Below are 25,861 nucleotides of genomic sequence, written 5' to 3'. Positions count from 1 at the left end.
GTTGACTCATTTCCTTTACCAATATGACAGTTTCCTCCACATATTTACTGCTCTGGGCAAGATTGCATTACGCTAACAAATCTGTCTTCATATGACATGAACAAATCTGAACAGATTTTAAAAGGAATTTGAAGTTTTTAATGGTTCTTGTCAGTATTTAAAATATTTTTATTTGCCTCTCATAAAGGCTATGTTTGTTTGCAGATCTTTAACTTTCAGTCTTTAAAATAATTTAATTCTTTTCTAATAGCTCTGAATTCTGTGTTTGCTTTTTAACTTTTGTATTTACTGCATGTATTATTGCACTGAATGTTTGCTGAATTTCCCTTAACTGATGTTACATTGCTTTGTTTCTTGTGAACAATGAAATAACTATAAGCTTACTGTAACTCTAGCATTTCATAGTATGTATTTGCTTCACTAATCTCTGGCCTTTTTTGCTAATGCTGCATGATTGTTCAACCTGGGGTGTCAGGACGCTGCATTGGGATACTGATCCATCAGTTCTTCAGCTCCACTCTGATTCCGATCTGGGGTATTGCATAGATTTCTTATATTCCCTCTTTCATGTACTTATGGATAATAAGTATAAGAGCTTATTTTTTAAGACTTCAAGTTGTTGTTAAGACACTATTCTGTAAGTAACAGAAATTCACTATCCCTAGATTTAGTGCAGTTTGCTTGCAATGGGAAATTTTTATATTATTTAACATACATAAGATGCTTATTTCTAATAACAAAACTTATTCATGTTTTTCTTTAAGTCTTTCTTTGGCAAAATGTAAACTTTAAGAAGTTATTTCTTTAAATAAAAAGCTTAGAATAACTATTTAAAAACAGTGACTTCAATCTTTTCTTATAAACATGTTTATAAAAGCTGTAGCTCATTATAAGCACTTACTAAAACCCATATCATGCTATAAGAAGTATGATTCTGCCCACCAAAACCTTTCAAAAGGGGTTATTCTTTTTCTTTCGCTTTTATCTTAGGAGAGGGGTGGATAATAATAAACTAAATTTGATACAGGTAAATTGTTGTAGGACCCATGCAGTATTACTACAATACATACTGAAATTAGCTTTTATAGGAAGTTACAATAACTGAATTAATGTTGAGTGGTTTTTGGAAGTACATTATGCATTGTAGTTTGATACTAGCTACATCTGCATTTATAGTATCTTCCATAAGCTAAAGTCAGAAAGCTCAGAGGTTTTCAGTATTGTATTCTGGAGTAATGTATAACGGATAAATCACTTGTCAGTGTGTGAGTTTCAGATTAGACTTGCAGTTCTGCATTCTAAATAGTATCTTAGAGGTAGACAAAAAAGGGTGGCAAAGTGAAAAGGCCTAGGAAGTGCATTTTCCTTCAGAATAACTAAGCTGTTTTTTAAGCTTTAAAATCCTAGAACAGTTGCTGTACAAACATGACTTGTGAGCAGGTCTGTTCCACTGAAAATAGGGATGTCATAAATGTAGCAGTAGCCTAGTCAACCACAAAGAGCAAAACTTTAAAATTATATAAAAATACCTGGATTATAGGATATATGTATTTGCACATCTTTCTTTTTGTCACAGATGTATAAATAGCTGCTGATTTTAAATAATAATAAGAAAATATTAGTCATAATCATGTGATTTCTTCAGAGTTAAGTTTCCCCTGGATTTAAGTTTGACTAAGCAGTGCTGTGACATGGCGACTTGGGTATTATTCTAGGCAAAATGTGAAGTAATTCATAAAGTTAAATGTTTTTTCTGATTTCTCTATTAATTTTATTTAGACGTGGACCTGTTAAACTTGGAATGGCCAAAATAACACAAGTTGACTTTCCTCCTCGAGAAATTGTTACATATACAAAGGAGACGCAAACACCAGTTATGACTCAGCCAAAGGAAGGTGAATAGTTAACTTATTACAACCTACGTTATTTTTCTTTTATTGTAATGATGATGACTGAATGAATTAGAACCAGCACTTGTGATCTTGAAACTTAATAAGGTAAATGAAGGTTGATATGTGAGATAACTGATATAAATTCTATTATTAAATTCATATAGGCCTTGCTTAAGAGTGTTACTGTCATTCTTATTACTAGTACATGGTATTTTCTCACTCCTAGCAAATGTTCAGATTAGACACTGAGTTGCTTAATTAGCTGACAACTGATAAATAAAAGTGGGATATATCTTGCATTTATGACACCTAAGAGTCCACACACAACTTACTTGAAGGCTGTGTATCCTTACAACGAACTTAGCAATTAACCCCCCACACTTTTTAAGAATTTTTTTTTTTTAGCTGGAGCTTATACATTGAGTTTTAAAAGAAGGAAGTAATTTCTTTATTAACCTGTCTAGTTTCTGTTCTCAGCAATTGAACGTATGCTTTCTTTCAGTCATTACTTGTTTGCTTTTCAGAAAAGAAATTTTTCCAAAGAAAACATAGTTGGCTAATAAATTTGCTTTTCAATGTTGAAACACTTGAATTTAGCTGCAAATGAAAATACTAATCTTGACCTAGTTTGTATGTAGTTCTACAACAAAATCTCTTAGTTGTTTAATATGACTGACTTCGAGTATGTGTCTTTGCTAGCAATTTTAGGACCTAATTTTACATTCATAGTTTTGCATTTTCCTGCTCTTTGGTATGTGAACTTTTGGGTGTTTATACAAGGAGATAAAAGCACTTTTTGAAACATGAAGAGAATACCTAACTGAAATCTTATGCTGGTGTTTCCAGAAACTGTGTCATTTACCTGAAAGTGTAATACAAATTATATGGTGTAAAGTGTAATACAAGTGGTGCAGAGTTGTTGTTGCTCCAGTCTACATCAATATGCCGCTCTTGTCTGGAGTGTGTCTTGAAGTCACTTTGGCAAGTTTAACTAGATGCAAATGACACTGTGAATGAGTTTAAGTGGGGGGGAAAGGAGAGGGAAAAGAAAGGAAGTAAATTGCAACAATTATTTGTGTTGAGAAGTTTCTTCCCTTCTTATCTCTGGATCTCCAGCATAAGGGATCGGTGTGTCTTCAGAACACAAACCAGATCTTTCAAACTTCATTATTCAGTGAGCCAGAATAATAGAGGATGTGCTTTTTCTCTAACTGCATTTCTTTACCATTCTTTGTTTTATCTGTATCCCTGCACAGATAGGCGTTTGAGGTTTTCCTGCTTTCATTTCTCCCATGCCCTTACCTTTTCCTTTCTCTGATCCCTCAGGTTTTTTTCCTCCTCTCTGTCAGGTCCATGGAATCTGAAGACTTAATTCATAGTTTATGTGCTTGAAGAGTTTTACTTCTGCTGCTGGCTGTCAGTGGAAATTGCCTGGGATTGTATGATCTTAGTTTCACACTCAGTGGATAGGCTGTAGTTGAGGTTTACTGTAGTGGAGTTGGAAAGATGGGTCATCTGTGTTTCTGCATTTACCAGAAAGCTCTCTCAATACAGATGTTGTCTCCTGATCCATTCCACCTTAAAAATAACACTGTCTTCTTGAGGGCCATCATTGTTATTTTATGTATGTGTACTTCACAAAAGTCACTTACAGATGCTTTTTTCATCATTTCAGTGTCAAGGATCTTTTTAAGGTCTGTCTAAATACATTCATAATTAAGCTCAATGTTCACAATTTACGATGACATCTGAAATAGGACATAAGTTTAAAAAAAAAAAAAAAATGCTGCCTCCAAAAAAAAAAAGGGAGTCACTAGGTGAGAGATTTTGATTATGGGAAGAAAATTTTGAAGTCTTTAAAACAATTGATAAAAGCAATATGCTGAACTTTCAGAGTACAACTAGATAAATTAGGATTAGATAGACTGTACCTCATTGATTCTTATTTCTTCTCACAATCTGAGTTGTGGTTTTTATTTATTTTAGTGAGTATACTGTAAACTAAAGATAATGTTACAAAGTACACTCGAAGGTTGAGCTTGCAACTGAATTTACACATACAAGTAATTTTCAGTAGCTCCCTTATACAGCAACAAGTTACATCTCAGCTAGGTTAGATCCAGTGTTCCCACATTCTTATAAAATGGACTGGACCTTTCTTAATTATCCTATCTTGAGATTTTAAAATGTTATTAGAGCTGTGTTTTTGAACAAAGGAAAATACGAGCAGTTTTATTAGATATGCTGTGCAGTCATTCTGCAGGTTTAGGTCTACTTGTGCTGTAGGTTGAATTGTGCTAACACTGATTTTGGGGGGAAAAAACCAAAACACCACAACAAAACACCAAACTAAAAAAACAGTCCTCTTCGGACTTCTGTGTGCCACAATGGTTGTGTAGTTATATTGTAAGCTGAATTGGGAAACATTCAAACTACAACCAATCTGTCTGGTGAGACAGATAGGAAGTAGCAGTAAACTAGTTTTAAACTAAAACAGTTCCTAATTGTCATGGAAATATTTATGGCAACACGAAGTGAGTTACATAGGGGAGATTTCATGTCCTCAACTTAAAGCTGGCCTTCAGAGATGCCCGTTTTGGATTCAGTGTAACAAACAGTTAAATTTAAATAATGAGTGCCTTTCACCTGAGCAGTTCTAGTTTTAAAATGTGAAGGTCGCTTATCTCAGAAGTTGATAGAAAAGACTGCATTCAGTAGTTGAGAAATCCAAAACAGGAAAATTCCATAGTTAGAGAAGGGAGGTAGACTAAGTTAAATATAAATATTATTGTTCATGCTTCTATATATTGCAGACATGTTGCACCATTCTAGACAATATTCAAATATGAAGTAACTCCCCCCCACTATCTTGCAGATACAAGACTTCTTCGCTGCAACTGTTCTGAGCCAGTGATCCTCTCCATTTGTAATGAAAGAATGACCAGTTTGCTATGCAGCCCTAGATGCTAGAGCTAGAATGTGACCTCAGTGCTAGTGGCGCTATAGCCTCTTTATGCTAAGACAAAAAGTATCACTGCTGGAGTTATGACTTTTCCACATTTCTTCACCCCCACCCCTTTGAAGTGTTGTATCCAAAATAGTAGATAGCCTTGTCTTTCTCTTATACAATGCCTGGCTCTTAATTTTGAAATGTGACACCTCCTTAGGAGGTGGAGGCGTTTAGTGTGCTAACAGTTCTCACAACTTCCATTATTTTATTGCAGTACTAATATGTTGATTTATTATGACCTCAAAGTATTTGAGAAACTGCCTGTCTTAGGAGGATTGATTCTTTTTATAATACTGTAAAACAATAAAATCAGGATCTCTCCTAGAAATCAGTTTCACTCTATGATTAGAGATTGAGTCATCTTTAAAGTGCTAAGTATTTTGCCACAGGAAATCATTCACTGTAGTCTGAACGGTATGGAATATTAAATTTCCCCATTAATTGAAGTTAATAAACATGTTTCGCAGTTCTTATAGGAAGGTGCCCACATGCAAAGGAGACTTAGAAGGTAAATCTGCAATACTTGTTTTATGGGCTTTTCGTATGATGGGTGTAACCCGCTGCTGCTCTTTCCTCAAGAAATCCATTTCTCACTTCCCATGATGCTGTGCATAACACTGCCTGCTTCCCTCATTGTCCAATTTTGGTGGACAAGTTTTTTAGTTTGTGTGGTCAATTGGTTATTAGGGTTGTTATTTAGCCTCTACTTGGCATGCTCTATCAGGCAGCAGATTTTCAGATCTGCTTTCTGAAAATATATTTGAAATTGTGTTCCCTTCATACACTCATTTCTTTCTAGCAGGCAGCAGAAGCAGTTTCAGCAAGAGAGATGCAATTCAGATGTGAACTCTGGTATATGTCTTAATGTTTTGCAGGCTCCATGTTGGCCACCACGCAGAGTACTGTAATCATTGGTGCTAAATTTTTTTCTTATCTGTACTTCTTGCTACACTGCTCTCTACTATACTGTTTGATCTCTTCCTTTGTGATTTGCTAACATATTGTTCAAATTCGTGTGGAAAGAAATGAGTCACCAGTATGCCCAATAAAGATGTGTTATGACTCCTTGAAGTAGTTAATCCAAAGAAAGACAGGCATATAGGGGAATATGATTCTGCTCAGCGCTCACAATTAAGGCTTTCCCTGGGCTAATGGGATACTTGTTATTTAGTGCTGCTGTACAATATTGTGTGTGTGCAATCACAACTAACTGCAGACGCTATGATTGCATTAGCTCTGCTCTTTGAGGAATTACTGTCTGGTAAAGTCTCCAAGACACTGAATGAAAATATTAAGCATTTTTGTCCTTTTAATTCTGACTTAAGCAGAGTAATAACAATTTGGTGTATAGGATTGGCTTCTTGGATGCTGTTACAGTGAATGTAGCATTTTTACATTTTAGTATTTTAAAAAGAAAGAATGGACCTTTATACATTCATATATTATCCTGTACATGCCTTAAACGTACAGTGAAATATAGATGGGAAAACTTGATATCAAGACATTCGGCTTAACAAAAGCCACCCATTTCACAGATGATTTAACTTTGATTAACCTACTCTGCAGCAACAGATTACTCAGACAACTGGAACTTCACTCTATAGTGTTATTGCTAGGTGCAGCCTAATTTACAGCACTGCTTTTCTTTCTGTCTTGCCAAAATATATCACAATTTTGATGTTAACTTAAAGTAAAAATTCAGTGGTTCATTAAACCTGTTTTTAGCATTCATTGACAAGAAATTTGTCGCTATTAAAGTAGCTGCTATTTTAATGCAATCTTTACTGCTCAGTTTGTAACCTTAGATTCCCTGTTCGCCTGTCAGAAATAACATGGAGTTAAGCACTTAGCATATTATAATGAATATTCATCAATATGTTGATGTGACATAGAGTCCCATTTCCTGTCTTCACGGGCCTACGACTTTTCTAAGTCTTAGCAGCCTTTTTTAAAATGCGAAATTGTGTTTGGTATACTGACAATTGAAGTGGCATAAAATGCCAGTAGGTACAGTCAATAATGAATGAGGAGGATGAAGTTAGGCAGTGCCTTTAAGTTTTCCAAACTTGCATAGCTAACTTGAAATAAATGCAGTACACCACTGTATCGTGGGTTCTTGACTTAATAGATGTGGAACTTTTTTCAGAAATAGGATGTCCAATCTTTCAGTGTTTGCTGGGTAATATATTATTGTTATGCCAATTCCTTGCAAATACCAGCACCTGGCCTGTTATTAAATAAATTCAAGATAAAGGAGACACAGGAGAAGTAATTAAAACAAATTTACCTCTTTTGTTGTCCAACAGCTTCATACTGCCTTTTTTGATTGTAAACTTCTGTGAGAAAGCATCCTAATTTCAGATAATGAGGTTAAGAACTTGTATATGTGGTGGGTTTTTGTTTTGTGTTTTTTTTTCTCCAGATCCCCTAATGAGAAAGTTTGCATATGACTTTTCTTTAGAGAGAAGGTTTTAGATTTATGTAGTTACAGATAAATCACAGTGAGATGACATGTTCAATTTCAAGTCTGATACTTTGAGAATATTAAAATAAGTGCTGTATCCTGCATTTAAATGCAGTAATATCAGCTGGCTGTATGCAGTGAAAGTACTATGAAGGAATTTAGATCTCTGTATAATATATGCCATTTATGTTTCAAACATTAAAAGGCAGGAGCAATCAACTATATGATCTTTTGAATAAAATATGTAGATTAGAAGGTCACTTAGCACTAAGGGGTTGACCATCTGCATTTGACAAGAATTTGACTCCTGTCACTGAAAATGGTACTTAGAATCAGTGTAGTATGACTAATGGGGGGTTGGGCTGAAATTTCTAATTTGGGACTTTCAAAGCTAGAATAATGTATCCAGGGTGAGCCAAAACCAAATTTCTAAATTTGAAGGCATCATTTAAATCTTCAAGATTGATTGGCAGGGCAAAGAAGAGGGGGATTTTTATCCAAGTGGCTGTAATGTGAATATGTGGTCCTGTATTTGTTGTTCTCAAAATCATGTGTGTTAACTCGTATTACATTTTTTAATTAATCAGTGTTCACACCTATAGTGATTTGACATTAAGAATTCCATTCTTTAGAATTGCTACAAGTTATACAGTTTTCAGATTACTAGTCCGCTGTACATGCGAATCCATCTAAAAAGGAGCAGTGTCTTTCTGATTCTCTGCGTGATTATTTTGCCCAAAAAAGCTTTCATTTTTTTTTAAGTAGCACAAAAGCTGTAATTGGCATGCTTTGTAAGGAAGTGTCAATGTGCAAGAGAGTGGAGATCACTAAGAATTCTTTTACGCGTTCTTTCCCCTTTGCACCACCGCCTCCTCAGCAGGGTCACTGAGATCACTAGCTTTTCTTGAAATGGCCATTTTCACTGGCAGGTGCATTATACCCTGTATTTTCAGATTGTTTTTCCATTCTGAATGTTTGGCAGGTTGATTGCTCTGGCTGCATTGACGGAGAAAGGGCTGACAAATGCGGTTGGGCTGGCTGAAAAGACAGTGATTACTGTTTTCCTTTGTGGCTGATTGAGGCCCTTGAAAGGAAAGATTTTAACCTTCACCATTTGGTTCAAAAGTATGAGCATATATTGAAATCATTCATGCCATTTATCCTAGTTCTGTAAACTTGTCAGAACGTAAAAATCGCTCAATTTCAAGTAATGTAGGATTGGCATACGTCATTATCATTTTGATTAAGTTGGAGTTTGTATTATTGTGTGCATTATATAGTGTCATTTAAAGCTTTCTTTCCTGCAGGTACAGTTATATTTTTATTGCCTATACTATGGAGTTAGAAAGATTTTCAGACCTCTTTAAACCTATCACTATGTGTGTGGTTTGGCAGCTGGTATGGCCTACAAGCTGTATTTTGTTTGCAGGGTAAAGGCTTGTCTGTAGACCTCCTGGAGTGCTGGTAATTGCACAGGCTTGCCATTGGGGAAAGACATGATTGGAAGCAGTCAGGCAGAAAAATGTTGTGCCATCCCATTGCCAGCTCATAGCAGAGAGACAATCCTAGCAGTACCATCTGGTTGTTGCTATCTAGTCAGCTGGCCTAGCTGCTGGGACCATGGCTTGGCAGCTGGTCCCCATCCCTTGACCACCTTTCCCCCTCCCCCCCACTTTTTTTTGTGTGCTTGCATGTAGAATTTTTTTTACTTTTTTTTTTTTTTTGTTAGATAACTTTGAACATGGGTCAGGGAGATGGCTGCAACAAGCAAGCCTAGTCCCTGTTGAATACTGTCTCATTACTTGTGATGAGGCATGCAGCAGACTCCTGCTGCCGTTCCCTTGTAAACAGATGACATAACTGTTTAACCAATAAAAATAGTCTTTTCAGAAGCTTATTCTAGAAGGTGGATGAAGAAAAGCCAGGAAGTGCATATTCCACAACACTAAGTAATTTAAAGTTATTTTCTGGTTTACAGTATTCAAAGAATAAAATCTAGAAATGCAGAAAGTGCTGTAAACCTTGTCAGTATTCCCGAACATTAACATTGCAATTAGGGAAAACACATTTTGCTGTAAAGTTCTCATTGCCAAACATGATACAGATAATGAGACTTGCATTTAGAATGACAGAAAAAATGTAATCTCCCTGCTATTATCTTTAGCAAAATTTGCCTCTCAGAATAGCAACCTGAAAGCTAATGTAAGCCATCTTCATGCCATGTGAAGACCCATTAGACTCTGATGGTTTCAGATCACAAGTAAGCAGCTGCTCTGTAGACTATTTTAGACATTTGATTTTTCTTTATTCTGGAGCATTAATGTGTCAATATGTTACACAGAACATACATCCACCACATGGTTTTGTGTAGAATCATAAATGCTTGTAACAGAGATTTCCACTTTGGATTCTTTACAATTTCTTATGTGTCTTATGTCAGTTTATACAACTACATAATTTAGTGCAACTAAAATCCAGGTGTAGACAGTGTTCCAATGATCTTTTGGTTTGAGATAATGTTATCCTGGGGACTACATTTTACAAATATAACCATTTTAAGCTAAATGATACCATTTTACATCAGTTTATTTGAGATTCATATGGAATATTACTGTTCCTCTTTAAAAACATTGACAGTCTCACCATAATGTTTCTCCTTAGATGAGGAAGATGAAGATGATGTGGTTGCACCAAAACCGTTAGTTGAACCTGAGGAAGAAAAAACCTTAAAAAAAGAGGAGGAGGAAGAAGGTACAGTTCACCTCAAGACATTCTGAGTGTGCTGTAAAGAAAGACATCAATACATTTTTAACTTCTTTTCTTTCCATTAAGTTGAAATTAATTTGATTTACATTTTAACAATCAGTTAGCAAAATATAAAATGTAAAAATGTATTTAAAATCTAAGGATGTTAGGAAACAAATTTTCCAACATCATGATAAATACTCTCTTTTTCTTTCTTGGAAAGAATTGGTGAAAGTATGCAGTCCAGAGAATGTATGTATAATTCTTTTCCAGCTGCCCCTCATGAACTTACAGAAGAGGAAAAACAACAAATTTTGCATTCTGAAGAATTTTTAAGTTTCTTTGACCACTCCACAAGGATTGTCGAAAGAGCCCTTTCTGAGCAAATCAACATTTTCTTTGACTACAGTGGAAGAGACTTAGAAGACAAAGAAGGGTAACGTGCACGTTGAATGCTTTACTGTGAATGTGCAATATTTGTAATGAAAAAGTGATCTACGATTAATATCTGCTAATTGCCTTTATAGAGAGATTCAAGCAGGAGCAAAACTGTCCTTAAATAGGCAGTTTTTTGATGAACGTTGGTCAAAGCATCGTGTTGTCAGTTGTTTGGACTGGTCATCTCAGGTAAAAAACAATGCTTACATTAAGCTGTTATCTTTGTAAATTCTTCTAGTTCTATGCGCTTGACCCTTCTATAAGTACAGTTGATTCAGGCTGTATTTCTAAATGTGTTCCTTACATGCTCCATAGTTTGCAAAAAGTAAACAGAGCTGTTAATCTTTTGTGAAAAGTAGCAAAAGGTTTGTATTATGAAGAAAGTCTTTGGCATGTTTGTTTCTGGTTTATGGACTACTTTGTAGAGGTAACTGTTAGCTTCACTAAAAAAAGCTCACTTAAAAGTACTGGTTTTTACATTTAAAAGCAAGTTATGATGAAAGACAGAACAAGACTGTAATGTGTATGTTAATGCTGTTTTATGAGCTAAATTTGAAACAATTACAGCTTTAACTGACAATTTCTCATTTATATATAATGTAAGGTGGCTTCTGTTTTTTGGTGGGTTTTTTGATCCTATTTTGGTGAAAGGAAACAAAGATTCTAGGATTGCCTGGGCCGTTAGCTAGTCATCTTGCTTACTTTGAGTCTTTTTCACTTATTGTACAGTACCCAGAATTACTTGTAGCCTCTTACAACAACAATGAGGATGCACCTCATGAGCCCGATGGGGTGGCCCTTGTATGGAATATGAAGTACAAGAAAACTACCCCAGAGTATGTCTTTCACTGCCAGGTATGATTCTGTCTCAGGAGGCTAAAGATTTTATGTTGATGAACTTGAACAAGTACCTTCCTTATGCTTCTTAACATAATGATTTCGCTGGGCTGGCATTCACTTTAACCACATGTATTTGCAAACAGATGTTGATAGCTAGAGATTTCAGTTCAGAAATGTTATTTTGTTTCAGAATTTCTGACATCATTCAGAATTCAGTCTTGTTTCAGAACTCATTTTCTTATTTTAATTTATTTAAAAACCAAAAAACCTTCTTGTCTAATGGTTGAACCACATGCTTTGTATGTAAAGGGATTGAGTGGGATTGTATACTACTAGAGCTTAGTTTACTAAATAAAATGAAGATAGCCTGAGGAGATGGAGCAAGGATGAAAACTAGAAACATATGCATCAAGAAAAAGGCAGATGGAGGTTTTCTAGTAGTTTTCTGAAAGATAAAAACATGCAAATCTCTTCCATTATGCCAAGCCTGGGATAGCCACTTTATTTTCAAAATGCTGTAATTCTGAAAAATTACATAGTTGAATCAAAATTTAATCTCGTGTTGTCAGATTACTGTCAAAGCCCAGATTGCAAAAGTAACTTTATGGTATCAGAACAGGTTTGTACATTTTCTAAGAAAATGACCACAGAATGTGGCAAAACACTATTAAAGTCTTGTGCATTACTGGGCCTTCCCTTCCTAACAAACTATGCTAGGAGGAATACAAATGTATATATATGAAAGAAAAGAGGAGGAAAACTTCATTTTATGAATACAAATTAAAACTAAAAGACAGTTGGGGGTTCACAAAGGGTTTGTGAATCCTTAAGTAATTGGACAGTGAAATAGCGTACCGAATAAATCTAGGCAAAGAACTTCCTCTGATATTTGGTCCCATTTTCTTTAGTTTTAGACATAGCATCATTGAATGATAGTTTTTCGTGTATTTTGTTGGTTTGGTTTTTTTTTTCCTTTCAGTCAGCAGTGATGTCAGCTACATTTGCAAAATTTCATCCCAATCTGGTGGTTGGTGGCACGTACTCAGGCCAAATAGTGCTCTGGGATAATCGCAGCAATAAGAGAACCCCAGTGCAGAGAACTCCACTTTCAGCTGCTGCTCACACGGTAGGGGGTGAAATATCTTCAAGGACTGTTCCCTGTTGAGATGTATTTAACCTCTAGGAAACTCTGTCCAGCACACTTGATTGATAATGCTTAAATGTTTATGTCCATATTTTGCCAATGCTATCACTGAAGAACCAGGCTATTCATAAAAATCAAAGTGTCAGATAAACAAGTATCAGTTTTATAGGGGAGTATTCTTTGTACTGTACTGTGATCAATCTTTTATGCTTTGTTAAATGGTGAAGTTGTATATTTTACTGCATATTTAATTATACCAGAATTGGTTGTTACTTGGAAATTCCTTTTTCTGATTAGTATTTTACATTTCTTAGCACCCAGTGTACTGTGTAAATGTTGTTGGGACCCAGAATGCTCATAATTTGATTAGTATCTCAACTGATGGGAAAATATGCTCTTGGAGTCTGGACATGCTTTCCCAACCGCAGGTAAGATAACTTTGGATATATATAGTATGTATTCCAGATGAACATTTTGTAAAAACTTAACGAATCTAAAAAGCGTTAATAAACATTTTCCCAAAACACAGAATTATACTTAAGGTAGCTTGATAGGTATTAGATAAAATATTTCCCCACCTGTGGAATCAAATATTGTCTGTTGATCCTTTTGTATATTTTTGTTGCACTTAAGTTAGTGGTGAACGCAATTTTAACAAGAAATAACTCTTATTCCTGCCCAATTCTCTACAAGTAAAACAAAAAAAACACCTCCTATTGAGAAATCTAAATGACTTTGTAGATGTTAATATTTCAATTTTTTTTTTTTTTTTTTAAAGTAAGTTGCTGATATTTTCACTACAGGATAGCATGGAGCTGGTTCACAAACAGTCCAAGGCTGTGGCTGTTACCTGCATGTCCTTCCCTATTGGAGATGTCAACAACTTCGTTGTTGGCAGTGAAGAAGGCTCAGTGTACACTGCATGCCGTCATGGCAGGTGAATACAAACTTTAATTATTCAAAGGAAATAAAAATAGTGAAAGGATGAGTCCCTGCATGCTTTACACTCCTAAAATTATTTACTCCTTTGTCTTGAAGGAGTTCAAAGTAGCTGTATGTGCATTTCAGTGCGTACTTTTTCCTGAGGAAGAGCTTCATTAAAAACAGAAGAACTTGGAATATTGAATTGGTACTATGCTGCCTTCAGTGACTAGGAGTTGTTTGTGTTGATGAGGGCAGCGTAGGTCACTGCGGTTTTATTCATTTGAATTGTAGCAGAACATTCCAAACTTTGTATCGGTTCTGTAGATAATTGTACAGTAACATCACGCACAAATCTTAAATTGGCTAGCTTTTCTCCTGCTGTTCAATCTATTTTGAAATTGTCTGACTGTATCTTATCAATTGCTTTCTTAAATATAATTGAGTGTCCAGGTTTCATCTCAAATACACATCACCCTTGCTGCACAGCTTTTTGGTTCCAAAATACCCAAAATTGTATCACACTTGTGTAACATCCTTCCCATCTGCTCTCCCCTTCTTTTTCATCGTTTCTGATAGGAGGCTATTAGGGATATATCGTTACTGTTTTATGTCTGAACGCTGCGTCCATAAGATACATGCAACTTCTCTTAAGTCAGTGCAAGTTTTATGCTCATTCCTGAGGACTGGATTTTGTTCTTTGTATGAATGGAAGTTTTAGCTATTGCTTGTAGAACAATGTAGTTAAATGTGTGGACTGGTACCTGCTGAATGAGTCTCTTCTCCCTGTGGTACACTTTGGCACTTAAGGTTAGCAGAAAGTAGATGTTGAAGTTAAGGTCCATATTCAAGCCTGGCCTTCTGTGATCCTGTTGTGATGAAGCCTTTTGCAGTGGGGTAACATCCATACAAAGCAGCAAAATCTTCTTGTGGCTATATTTAAATTGCATTTCAGTGCTATCTCTGTCTGCAGATGTATGGTTTCCAGATAAATTAACCTTGGTTATATATTCTAAAACAGCAAAGCTGGAATCAGTGAGATGTTTGAAGGACACCAGGGACCAATCACAGGTATCAACTGCCATGCAGCAGTTGGACCTGTAGACTTCTCACATCTTTTTGTCACCTCTTCTTTTGACTGGACAGTAAAGCTTTGGACAACTAAGGTAACTTAGATAGTTCAGTGGTTTTCTTCGTAGTCCTTGACACAAGGTGGTGCTATAATGTAAGCTACTTAAGAAACTGAAGTCAGATCCTGTGAAGCTCTCTAGGTTCCTAGCAGCAGTCCTGCAATGAGGAGACAGCTGATGAACAAAACTATAGTTAACAACATAAAGCTTTGCTTTCAGATTGTACATCATTTGTATACCTCTGATCCATTCTGTTCATCCTTTTGCCCTTCGTTATCAACGATTACAATGTAATCAAATGTATATCATTTTGTAAAATGAGTTACTTCGTATTATGCATAAGGCAAATGTTTTGCTACAATTTTGTGGAGGACTAAGGGACAGCACCAAAACTGATGTCGGTTAAACTCCACGAGGCTCACAGTTGAAATATCTATCATTCCCGTTGCCAGAACTACCTCTTTCTCTGTTAGTTTGATGCCTTGAGGAATGCAAAGCAGAGGAAGCAGAGTTAGAATCTCCCACTAATAGTCTGAAGTGCTGTCACTGAATTATCATTGGCTTGATTTACAAGATTCTTAATGCATTAAATTTAGAACCTCTTACAATATTGGCTTGCTACTGATTGTTTTATAGTAGCAGCCAGCAAAAAGGCTGCATGCTTTGGAAAGCATCCCTTTAATAATAGCATTAATTTTTGGCTGCTTTTTGCAGAGGCATTTTTTAAAAGTAAGTCAAAATGTGAATCACTTTTTAGTTATTGCTGATAATGCTGTTGCGAAGTTCTATATTTTGCTTTACCTGTTAGCTTTATAATTTTGAAGTGCAGAGTTTGGGTATTGCATTGTTATGTTTGCTTTTTTCAGAATAACAAACCTCTCTACTCCTTTGAAGACAACTCAGATTATGTTTATGATGTGATGTGGTCTCCAACTCACCCTGCCTTGTTTGCCTGTGTGGATGGGATGGGCAGACTTGACCTGTGGAATCTCAACAATGATACTGAGGTGAGGCGGTCAGGTTAACAGTCAAATGTAGCTGGAAAAGTGTTTGTACACTTCGGAAAAAAATGTTAGTTTACCATAGCATTTTTGTTTGGGTTTTTGTTGTTGTTCTTAAATATTCTGTAGTTCCAGTAGTTTCTGTGTAATAGATAGCATTCTTTGATTACGGGGTTGTAACTCAAATGACTCCTCATAATGAATAACAGCAGTAATTAAATTGTTCTACCTGTAACGAGCGCAAAACATCTGTTGGTGTAACACTGATCCATGTTGTGAAAGTGATTCTAGACCTCCCCCAATATGGCCTCAGCAGCCTATAGCTTAACAGCGTGAACAAACCTGTTACCCACAAACCACTGTTGTTCCTGTTGCCATATTACTATTGCCATAGTAATACTGCAGTGAAATTGTAATGTGTTTCTAAACTTAAAGAATTGAATGTTTGGGTTTTCTGCTGTGAGTTACAAACTTAGTATAAATCTTTTCCGAGACTTAAACTTGTTGGAGGTAGGTGAGAGGAAAAACCTGACAGATATTCAGTACTTAAATTTCACTTTCTTAAAACCGCATATAGAAGAGCGAGCAGTTCTGTAGGACCATATGCCAGCCTATGGCTTCAAATTGGAATTCGCCAGTTCTAGCCTTTGGACAGGATTTGACCTGCCAAAGCAGCTGATTTCATCCCTGCCCTCTGTCATAATCTTTGAGATCCCAGGGCTCCTCCTTGCTGTCTGACTGAATGCATGTCTGTGCCTCCTGTCGTGTGACAAGAGTGCAGATGTGCTTTTTGATAGAGGGTGTCTGTACTTTGGCCAAGGGACAGAAGATGTGTTTGTTTTGGTCATGTCACTGGTGATAGCTTAAGGCCACCGAGAGACTTTGAGATCTGCGTACTCTGCCTCAGTTGAAACGTTGGGCACTTCTTTTGATACAACACTGAGGGACTAAGTGTGTTCTGTAACCTATAGCTTATGGAATCCTCATGCATTTTTAGCAATGTGTTTTAAATGGATACAGGTGCCAACTGCAAGCATTACTGTGGAGGGCAATCCTGCTCTGAACCGTGTGAGATGGACGCATTCTGGGAGGGAGATTGCTGTAGGTGATTCAGAGGGACAAATAGTTATATATGACGTGGGAGAGGTATGTATGCAATGTATTGTGCAAAGTACATTACAAAACACTCGAGCTTCTTTGACTTTTATTTAGCAACTTGCTCTTAACTTTTTTCCCCTGTGATTAGAGGAATAAGGTTTAATTTTTTATTTTCAAATTAGTGTTTCCTTTTTATGTCTATTTCAGGTATTCTAGCATAACTTTTTAGCATGCTATCTGGCAGCCAATCAAAAAGTAAAAATGTTATTGTAAGGCTGGTGAAATAAGATGAAAGAATTAATGGGTTTGTTTGTAGAGATTTTATCTTCTTTGTAACTGTGGCGCATGTGAATTCTGACCACAGCTTGAGAAGTACTGAACAAAAAATTTTGCAGTGAGGCAGTCCAGACTTCGTTCCTACAGGGAAGCTGTTGCTATTGCAATGATGTGTACTGCAGTAGTACGTAACCAATTGATGGGATGAGGATACGGCATTAGTATTCCCCTTTGCAGGCAGTCTCACAGATGGAGACGTATCATGCAAGCTTGTAATAGTATCATTGCATACTTAAATACAGGATTCTCAAATTCTGCTTCCTTTATTAGTTAGAGCTTTTCATGTTCAGACTATTTTAAAAGTTATACTAAATAAAGGTACGCTTTTCTATTGGAACCTCTTCTGAACATTACTTAAGCACTCTGCTGTTCAAAATGAGCTCAGTTTTTATTTATCAGTAGGTTTAAATAATGTTCTCCTTGTCAACAGCAAATTGCCATTCCTCGCAGTGATGAGTGGACTCGATTTGGTCGAACACTGGCAGAAATAAATGCTAACAGAGCTGACGCGGAAGAGGAAGCTGCCACCCGCATACCGGCGTAGATCTTTAAAAACAGGCAGCAGTGGTAGACTTGTGAATGATTTGATACAAATCTTAAAAGTGTAAGCATGTGTCAGTTCAAATAATAGCTTAAGGGAGGACTATATGGATTCAACTATGGACTTTGAAAATGTATTAAGATCACTGAAAATCACATCTTGCATTGTCACTTTTTATATATAAATTACAAGCACATTCTTGGATTTGTGTAACTTTTAATACAGTTAACTTTGACTTTGCAAGGAACTTCTTTTGCTGAAACACTAACCTGGTGTAAATCTGCTATAGGGCTTCTGAAATTTCAACTTTGTAACAGTATCTATTTCTGAAAAGTAAAAGTTCTGTTTCTAAACCAAACTTTCTATATTACACAGACTAACTTTCATTAGGTAGTAAATCTCTGAAGCATTCTTTAATTTGAACTCTTCAAATTACCCATGGAAATGCATGCATATGTTCCAAGTAAGTTTCATTGTTTATATATAGATAAGCCTCAGACTCTGGTAGTGGGTAAATATATGTGAATAAAATTTGTCTGTAGTTCCAAACTTATTTGGTAATTGGACCTGAATTAATGAAATACATATTTAATACCAAGTTCTTTTGTTTGAATTGGTGCATTAAAAGATGAGACTGATTCGTAAATAAATATTATATGAGCACTTGTCAGCTGCCCTGACCCCTAATCTGTGTCCCTTCAGTAGTTTGAAAGTTCCTGGGAACTGCTGCTTTCATTTTACTACACGCATCACAGAGTTGTTCTCTACCCCCAACCTCCACTTCCTACCATGGCAATCAGCCAAAAGGAAAAAGGCTACTGTTGTCAAATTTTTCTTTTCCAAAGGATAAGGAACTAGATTTTGACTTAATTTCTATAGCATCATGACTTGCATTCTGTTAACTACAGACTTGCTGCGAATTTTCCATATTAAGTTAAAGAAAGATGTTTTCATTGCTTTTTTAACCTTTTTATTGAAACAAAACCTCTCAATGGCTTGAAACAGAATGGTTGGAATTTCTGTTAAAGGTTAAATTTTTTGAGTACATCTTTCTTAGGACATTATAAAGTTTCCCATCAAGACTGGTTTTGGGTTGGGGGAGTTGTGTTGCTTGTGGTTTGGGGTTTTTTTAGTAAATATTCCGACTTGTACTGATTAGGCACTAAACCAGCATTGATGCCTTTAACTTAGGACTCTCGTTTGTTTCTGGTATTCTTAATCTGCTACAAGCTTATCGCTTTGCCAGAAGAGCTGTTTTATATGCTTAAAAGTAGGAAACAGGGTTATATTCCTTAATCAGCTTTATGTCCAGAAGTATTCTTATTGTTTCTTCATTGTTTGTGCGTTAAGTTTGTTTTCTATTTCTCCTTGTCTCAGTTCTGTTACAAGCAGCTCATAGAAACACAGGCAGCAGTAACAGCAGTTCTGTCTTCAGGAGGTTCTCTTTTTCAGTGGGTTTGAAAGTGAAATTTATTTAGGCTTTCATTGGTGTTGCTTGTCGAAAGTCCCCCCCTCTTTTCAATGCAAAGTCATGCTGTTCAGTTTGACATTTACCTTGTATGTTTTCCTCAACCTTAGGAGAGCAGCTCTCTGGTCAGTTGAGAAACATGTGAACTGTATAAAGAACAGGCACATCATGTGATGATTTTTACTCTTTGGGCACAAGAATTCTTAACGAGCAGAATGTTCTGTTGTCTTGCTGGGTTTTTGTTTTGTGTGGGTTTTTTGTTTTTTTTTTTTTTTAACTGAGATTGATGGAAATGTATTATTAAGTGAGAAGTAACAGACTTATATTTTCATAAATCCAGTAGATAAAGCTTTCTTTCAATGGATTGTGGCATAAACATATAGGTCATATGGCATTAGTTTTATGTAATTTCAACAATAACTTTCAACAGAACTATTCTGTATTCATTCCTGCTTGTGTTCCTCCCTCTCAAAATAGTTGAGTACAGGTTAAAACTGTTGCAAAAACCCATACCTGCAACATTAAGAGACCAAAAGTGATGCTGGATACTGTAAATGATCATCCTGGGAGCCACACTGTCCAGTTTTGGAGCTGTAAGAAATACAAATGCTGTCTTGCATTGTAAAGTCTCCTAAGGCCTTGATCAAGTCAGTCAACAAGCTGTGACTAAGATTAAATGCCAGTGGGTGCCTGCCATTTTTGTATCTATTAGAAAAGTGCAGAACAAAATACATAGATAGGGAGAGTTCCTGGGAAGCCTGTCTCTAGAAAACTGCACAGAACAGGTAATTCTTCAAACAGGAAAAAAAAAGACAGGAAGCCTTCTAATGGGGTTATATATATATGCACATTGCAGAATGGTTATATATATATGCACATTGCAGAATAGTGACCAAACTCCCAAGTTCAATGTGTTGTAACCTCTAGCTCACTAAATATTATTCAGCACCAAAAGATTTTGCATCTTGCTTAGAGCCTAGAACTGAAGGAGGGCTTGCCTGTGTTTGTAGTGTTCAGTTTTTAAGAAGCTATTTCTTCATAAGCTGACTAAAATGCTTCATCTTGGTCTGCTTTCACCTGAGCAAGAAAATAACAGAATGTCAAATCAACTTATACAGCTGGGATACACTGTACTCCAGGATGTTTAACCCTGAAAGAAACACGTAAAACTAAAGACTGGAGGTCGTCATACTACAGTAAGCAAGGCTAGAAACCCACCCCTCTCTTCTCTGACTGTATGGGCAGTATAACTACTTTTCCTTTAGGACCGTAGAAATTTAGACTCTCTTATTTCCTCTGACAGTTTTGCATTTAAAAATTGCACCAGATGAACTTTTGGCAGACATTAAGCCAGTTAACGGTTCAAGCTTTTCCTTTCTCCTCTCCTTTTACTTAGCATTCCACTCAACTGGAAGTCTAAACAATCAAGTTTGCATGTAAAAAGAATATAACAGTAAGTCTCTTTTTTCCCCAGAATAATCTTTCAATGGTAAAACAATCTAGAAATAAAGAGAATGCCTTCAATTTTTTCCTATAAAAAGTTTTCCGTTCTGGAAAAAAAAGCACTCCGAGTAATAAATCCTGTAAAAAATTCTTGAGTCTGCTGATAACTGGCAACTATCTCATTGTGTTTTAAATATGCTACCATAGAGGTAAGATCTATTACACATTTAGTATTACCATGTATTTCGAGGGAATTCCTTGTTACAAAGTAGTGCTGCAAAATAAAATATTGTATGTGCTCATCTAATTACTGTGTTCTCTTACACTTACAAGCCAGCATATTGCATTTTAATACCTTTGCTGTAACTAGCAGTGAAATGCATTCCGTCAGAGGCTATGTCCTGTACTGTACATTCATTAAATGGGTGCATCTAATCTTTAAATTTTAATCTGTGATCTGTAATCTGTGGAGGGGGGCGGAAATCACACTGGACAACTTTTCTGTAAACACAAAGTAGTGAACTGACTTAAGTGTTTTTAAATATTTTATTGTCATGATTGTTAACAAAACACCTTCAAAACATTCTGTACATTTCAAACTATTTTGAACTGCAATACCCATTATATAAATGTATGTGTATAGATGCCATGATGTCTCTGTACAAAGATGTACAATATGTACAGTAACATTAAATGCAAGCTGTGCAAGGCGAAGTCTAGGCTACAGATTCATGCCACTGGTTAAAACAAGGCATAGAACCACAGCTTCAATCAGTTCCTTGTGTGCAAATAAACAAATAAATGCAGGTATGTATTAATATTAGAAAGGAGTAATTTGATTTGCAAGCTCAGTTCAGCTAGAACGACATGCAGCTGACTGGAAAAGATACAGTACTACTCTTGTGAACTTTTTCCACTGCATCACTTCGTTAGGTTGAAACATCTTTTCAGGATTCACCTGCTACTTTTTGAGCTGAGGTGATGCCAGGAGATCGAAACTTTGGAAGATATAAACCAAATTTATTTTCTATACCAGCAAATGTAGCTGTAGCAAGTCTGTATCCACCTATGTGCTCAGGGTTAACCGGAGGAAGATCTGAAATTCGAGTTTTTGGGGTAGGTTCTGATCCAGCAGGCTTGCTGTTTGAAGAAAGAAAAAGAAAAAAAAGCCTCTCCTTTATTTAAAGTGTTTTCTTAAGCCTGAATAACTGTACGAAATCTAAATACTTAAGGCTTTTGTCTGAGTATGGAAGACTTAAAGCTGCCTTAATTAATTCACTTCTATGGTCAAGTAAAGTTGAGTTCAGACCACTACTTAACGGGAAATCAAGGCCAAAACTGAAGTTACATTTTTACTGGTAGCTTTGTAAATTCTTTTAAATTCCAGTGACCCGGGGAAAATGGACAAAATATCTTGCTACAATGGAAATACAAATCAGTGTATCTAAATATGAAATGGCTCTTTACCTCCTCATCTGTTCAGAAGTAGCATGCAAGTTTCTCAGTTATAGAAGGATGGGGGGGATTTTTTGCATACTGCAATTTTAAGTACAGGTGCTCAAAGTCACCAAGTTTAAGTGGTCCCATGCATGGAAAAAAGTAAGTTAGTTTTGTTTGTTTTTTTTTAACTTGGCAGGTTTTTTGTGTGAGCTAAAAAGCAAATATTTAACTTACAGGCCTCCAAAATCGACATAAAACCATCTCTGCAGAAGTTCGTAAGTGACCAAAGTAACACCAAACTGGGGTGAAGATCTGAACACACGAGCTGTTAAATATTACAAATCACAGTGTCAAACAAAGAAAAGAATTTCTCAGGAGAAGCTAAATATTTTTAACACGATGTTACGTTTTTCAGAATCAGACCTTGTAAATACTGCTCTAATTTGAGTCCTTAACAAACCAAGTGCTAATTTGCAGGTTCGGGGTCAGCCTTAATATTCAGAGTGCATTTCTCACCTCCAGCTCCCTTCCAAAAAGCCGAAGGGCCTTCTTCCCTTAGAATCTTTCCAAAGCAGTCAATAACTCCACTGTATGTTGTCTGACCAGCGCGAGCTGCCACTTGCAGTCTTGTCTTGATGACATCAGCAGGGGTTACCAAAGAAGCAGCAGGCACACCTTTTAGAAGAAAACCACATTTAATTTGCACAAAGAATCTTGTAAAAGATGAAACACTTCTAACTGAAAAATACAACTGCAAACTTTAATATTTTTTGCAAGGATTAGACATTACTGAAAATGCAAGTTCTTACACTCGATGCTAATATAAACTGTTGTGCTTGGTATAATCATTTTGAGTTTCTTCTAAATTTAAAGGCTCTAAGTGATAGTAAAGAAAATAATAATAAACTATCAATCAACCGCAATTCTCTCAACATCTTCTAGCGGTCTGTCATTAACAGTAGTTTCAAAAAGATAAAAGAGGCATTTTTAAATTCACACGTATGCTATATATGTATTAAGAGATATCCATAACAAAAATTAGTTGTGCAACCTTACTGTATTTGTTAATACTCCACAACATTTTGCAAGTTACATAGATGATTGATTTGGGAACTTGGATACTACACATCCATTTGTTAAAGATGTTAATAAGAAAACTACTACTTAAAACACATATGCCGCAGAAATATGTCTGTACTGCTGTTTGGACCGTTCTGCAGGAGAATAGATGCTGCTTACTTCAATAGGCAAGCCATAAAAAGACTGAGGACAATGAAGGTGTTTTACAAGTCTGCTGAGTACCAACAGCATGATATTAGCCAACAGTGATGGAAGAACAAATCTCCACTTCCAAGGCACCACTCTCAGCTTTCTAGTCAAAGGAAAGGAGAAAGTTACACAGTATGTAACTGTGTGATCTGAGATATTTCTGAATACTTCTGCGTACTGTAAAAATTTCATCCTCTTAAAAAGAGGAACCATCTTCTGACTAAGAATTCTGAAATTGATTTTGACTTGTTGAACTTTTACAGTTGATTAATATTGAATTAAAAATTTAACAAGTCATTGATCTGCATAGGTGATCATAAACTCTGAAGTGTCGCTGATCAATTCAGGAGGTTTTAAAGGAAAACAGAAGCAATGTAGTTAAGCCTACAAGCATACACTAATAGCAACCATATGCAGATTTTCCTTTACAGGCAGATAAGTTCAGACTGTATTCTTCCCTGCTGCGCATGCGTAACAGGATTAGATCGAGCAATCGGGAATTTGAAATTTGCAATTCAGAAAGGCAGATTCCTGTACATGCTATAAAACTAGGCCTACAAGATTTACACACATTTTTAATAGGCTTCATCACTTAGTATGAGTGACCCAGAAACACTAATCAAACAAATAAAGAGAAGCTGTAAAGTTTGCAATCTAAAAATAAAAACAGTGAGTCCTTATATGAAATACAAGTTAAATAATAATATTTATATGTGCTTGTATGAGTACAGTAAGCTAAATAATTTTCCATTCCTGGCAGCTCTGCATTACTTGAGAATAAACAGGGCTACAAATCTGTTACTAGTTTCCTAGCTGGTCTCTCCCTTCCCTCTGGCACGATGAACATACCAACTGGCAAAGAGCAGGTGCAGCCAAGCTCTGTATCAAGTCCAATATGGGAAACTGCTCTTTACACACAGAGGGCTCATGACCGATGTATATATAGTGATTCCTTATGACTGTAACAAGTAACAAAAGGTCTGTTCAGCCCAACGATGTTTCTAAACTGCACGGATTCCAACACCGAATCGTTCACGATTGAGAGGCTGCAGATATACCTGGTTTTCATCCTAGTGATCTAATCCTTGGCAGTGCAGAATCTGGCCATCTGTATCCACATTTTTAAATATCCACCACCACAGTTCCTACATCTACTATTTTTATACCACTTGCTATTTAGTAAAAACTTTTTATCACAGCTGCTTACTCTATACTAAACATTTTTGAGAAGCCTTAAAATAGTTTAAATTTCAGAGTATGATACTTCAACTTCAGCTTCTTTACAAACTAACGCCCTATTTTTAGCAATTACATTTGAACAAAGTTTGTTCTCAGTTATTCAGGAATCCAAAACTAGGTAAGTCATTTTCTTCTTACCTCTTATGATCTCTCATTTTATGTTCATCAAAGATTCAAATTAGCCTTCAACTCTGAGAGCACAGTAACAAGTAAAACCCCATTGAGACAGACAGATCAAATTTGACTACAAGTTGCTGAGCTGCATTACGCTGTTTATCCACATTATGCAAATGTAATTAGCTCTCATCAAAATTACATCGCCTCCCACTAAGGATAACAGTGATCAAATTTAGATTACATCAGATACAATGGTACAGTACCCTTCCTTTATATGGGGCTACTGAATGAATATTAAATATTACTCACTAAAAGAAAAAAAATACTTCTAGAAAACATTCTGCAAAATTACCTGCAATGGCTCCAGCCGTAAGGAGATTAAGCCCTCCCACATGGCCATTTTCATCAGCAAGCATCAGTTTACTATGAGCATAAACAGGAAAGTAGATTGCAGAAAAGGGAATGTCTCTGAGGAAACATGCTTTGGCACCCTATCACACAGAAAAGAGACATAATACAAATAAATTTTGTAAGTAAGGTTAAAATTGATATCCAGCAAGCAGCCTGAGCCCAAGCAGTACCAACTCTTTTGATCTACCAGGTAAATAACACCGAAAATAAAATGTCTCAGAAAACAGAAGATGTAGGGTTGAACTTGAAAAAAGAATAAAGCACATCTAAAGTAAGTTTCTAGAATGAGGAAGATTCAAGGTTCATGTCTGATTTCAGTAAGCAATACGTGACATCAATCCTGACATCAGAACCTAGGATAGATACCTTTTACGTATGATGTGTCCAAACCCAATGAAGAAAGTGACAAAGGTCTGTCCTTACGTCTTGCTGACAACAACCCACAACCACGGAAACAGCAAGACATGTCCTTGCATGCCACTTTTTCCACCAAACACAAAAGCACTACTAAAACATCAGGACTGTAAGACCTCATACTGATCTCCACTGATCGTCATCTGGTTGACTGAAGAAGCTGCACTGGAAGGTTAGCAAAAAGAGGGAAACCGCTGCAAAATGGGAGCCGTTTAGTAAGGGGAAGATACGGGGAGACAAGACTAGCGGCCTATGATAATACTGCAAGGAGTAGCTCCTGGCCACAAACTGGCATTAAAGAGTTCCTTAACAGAACTTTGCATGCTGTAGAAACAGTGGAATACTCATAATAAAACGTATCTAATATTCTTCTTTTAGCAACTTCAGTCATCAGTCTGTTACCAACTAAAATAACTCCTTCTGTACAAAGCTGAAATAAGCCCTTATATGTCAAAAAATCTCATTTGCATACCCTGAAAGCATGCACATTACAAAAACAC

At 36.2% G+C, this 25,861-nt stretch overlaps 2 protein-coding genes across 3 annotated transcripts in view; one reads left to right on the top strand and one right to left on the bottom strand.

Moving 5' to 3' along the window:
- The window catches only part of DYNC1I2 (dynein cytoplasmic 1 intermediate chain 2), a 29,092-nt gene extending 10,869 nt beyond the window's left edge, over positions 1 to 18,223 (top strand). Inside the window, exons 5-17 of one of the 2 annotated variants that reach the window (XM_050900444.1) lie at positions 476 to 535; positions 1,780 to 1,895; positions 10,028 to 10,117; positions 10,385 to 10,547; positions 10,639 to 10,738; positions 11,279 to 11,404; positions 12,369 to 12,515; positions 12,848 to 12,961; positions 13,337 to 13,470; positions 14,476 to 14,620; positions 15,451 to 15,591; positions 16,606 to 16,731; positions 17,450 to 18,223. In XM_050900444.1, the coding sequence (XP_050756401.1) occupies positions 476 to 535; positions 1,780 to 1,895; positions 10,028 to 10,117; positions 10,385 to 10,547; positions 10,639 to 10,738; positions 11,279 to 11,404; positions 12,369 to 12,515; positions 12,848 to 12,961; positions 13,337 to 13,470; positions 14,476 to 14,620; positions 15,451 to 15,591; positions 16,606 to 16,731; positions 17,450 to 17,563 (1,576 nt within the window). In that variant the 3' untranslated portion in view covers positions 17,564 to 18,223. The remainder of the gene's footprint in view (positions 1 to 475; positions 536 to 1,779; positions 1,896 to 10,027; positions 10,118 to 10,384; positions 10,548 to 10,638; positions 10,739 to 11,278; positions 11,405 to 12,368; positions 12,516 to 12,847; positions 12,962 to 13,336; positions 13,471 to 14,475; positions 14,621 to 15,450; positions 15,592 to 16,605; positions 16,732 to 17,449) is intronic. The other variant, XM_050900445.1, reaches the window with a different exon arrangement.
- Positions 18,224 to 20,958: 2,735 nt separating this feature from the next.
- Positions 20,959 to 25,861, bottom strand: part of SLC25A12 (solute carrier family 25 member 12) — a 52,444-nt gene continuing 47,541 nt past the window's right edge. The window contains exons 15-18 of the mRNA XM_050900443.1: positions 24,889 to 25,027; positions 22,428 to 22,586; positions 22,146 to 22,236; positions 20,959 to 21,611 (exon numbers count right to left, since the gene is read on the bottom strand). Of these exons, the coding sequence (XP_050756400.1) occupies positions 21,419 to 21,611; positions 22,146 to 22,236; positions 22,428 to 22,586; positions 24,889 to 25,027 (582 nt within the window). The 3' untranslated portion in view covers positions 20,959 to 21,418. The remainder of the gene's footprint in view (positions 21,612 to 22,145; positions 22,237 to 22,427; positions 22,587 to 24,888; positions 25,028 to 25,861) is intronic.

This window comes from Gymnogyps californianus, chromosome 7 (assembly GCF_018139145.2).
Source record: "Gymnogyps californianus isolate 813 chromosome 7, ASM1813914v2, whole genome shotgun sequence".
NCBI classification, from domain to species: Eukaryota; Metazoa; Chordata; class Aves; order Accipitriformes; family Cathartidae; genus Gymnogyps; species Gymnogyps californianus.
The sequence above is the reverse complement of the archived record's forward strand: the minus strand, read 5'-3'. Positions and strand labels throughout refer to the sequence as shown.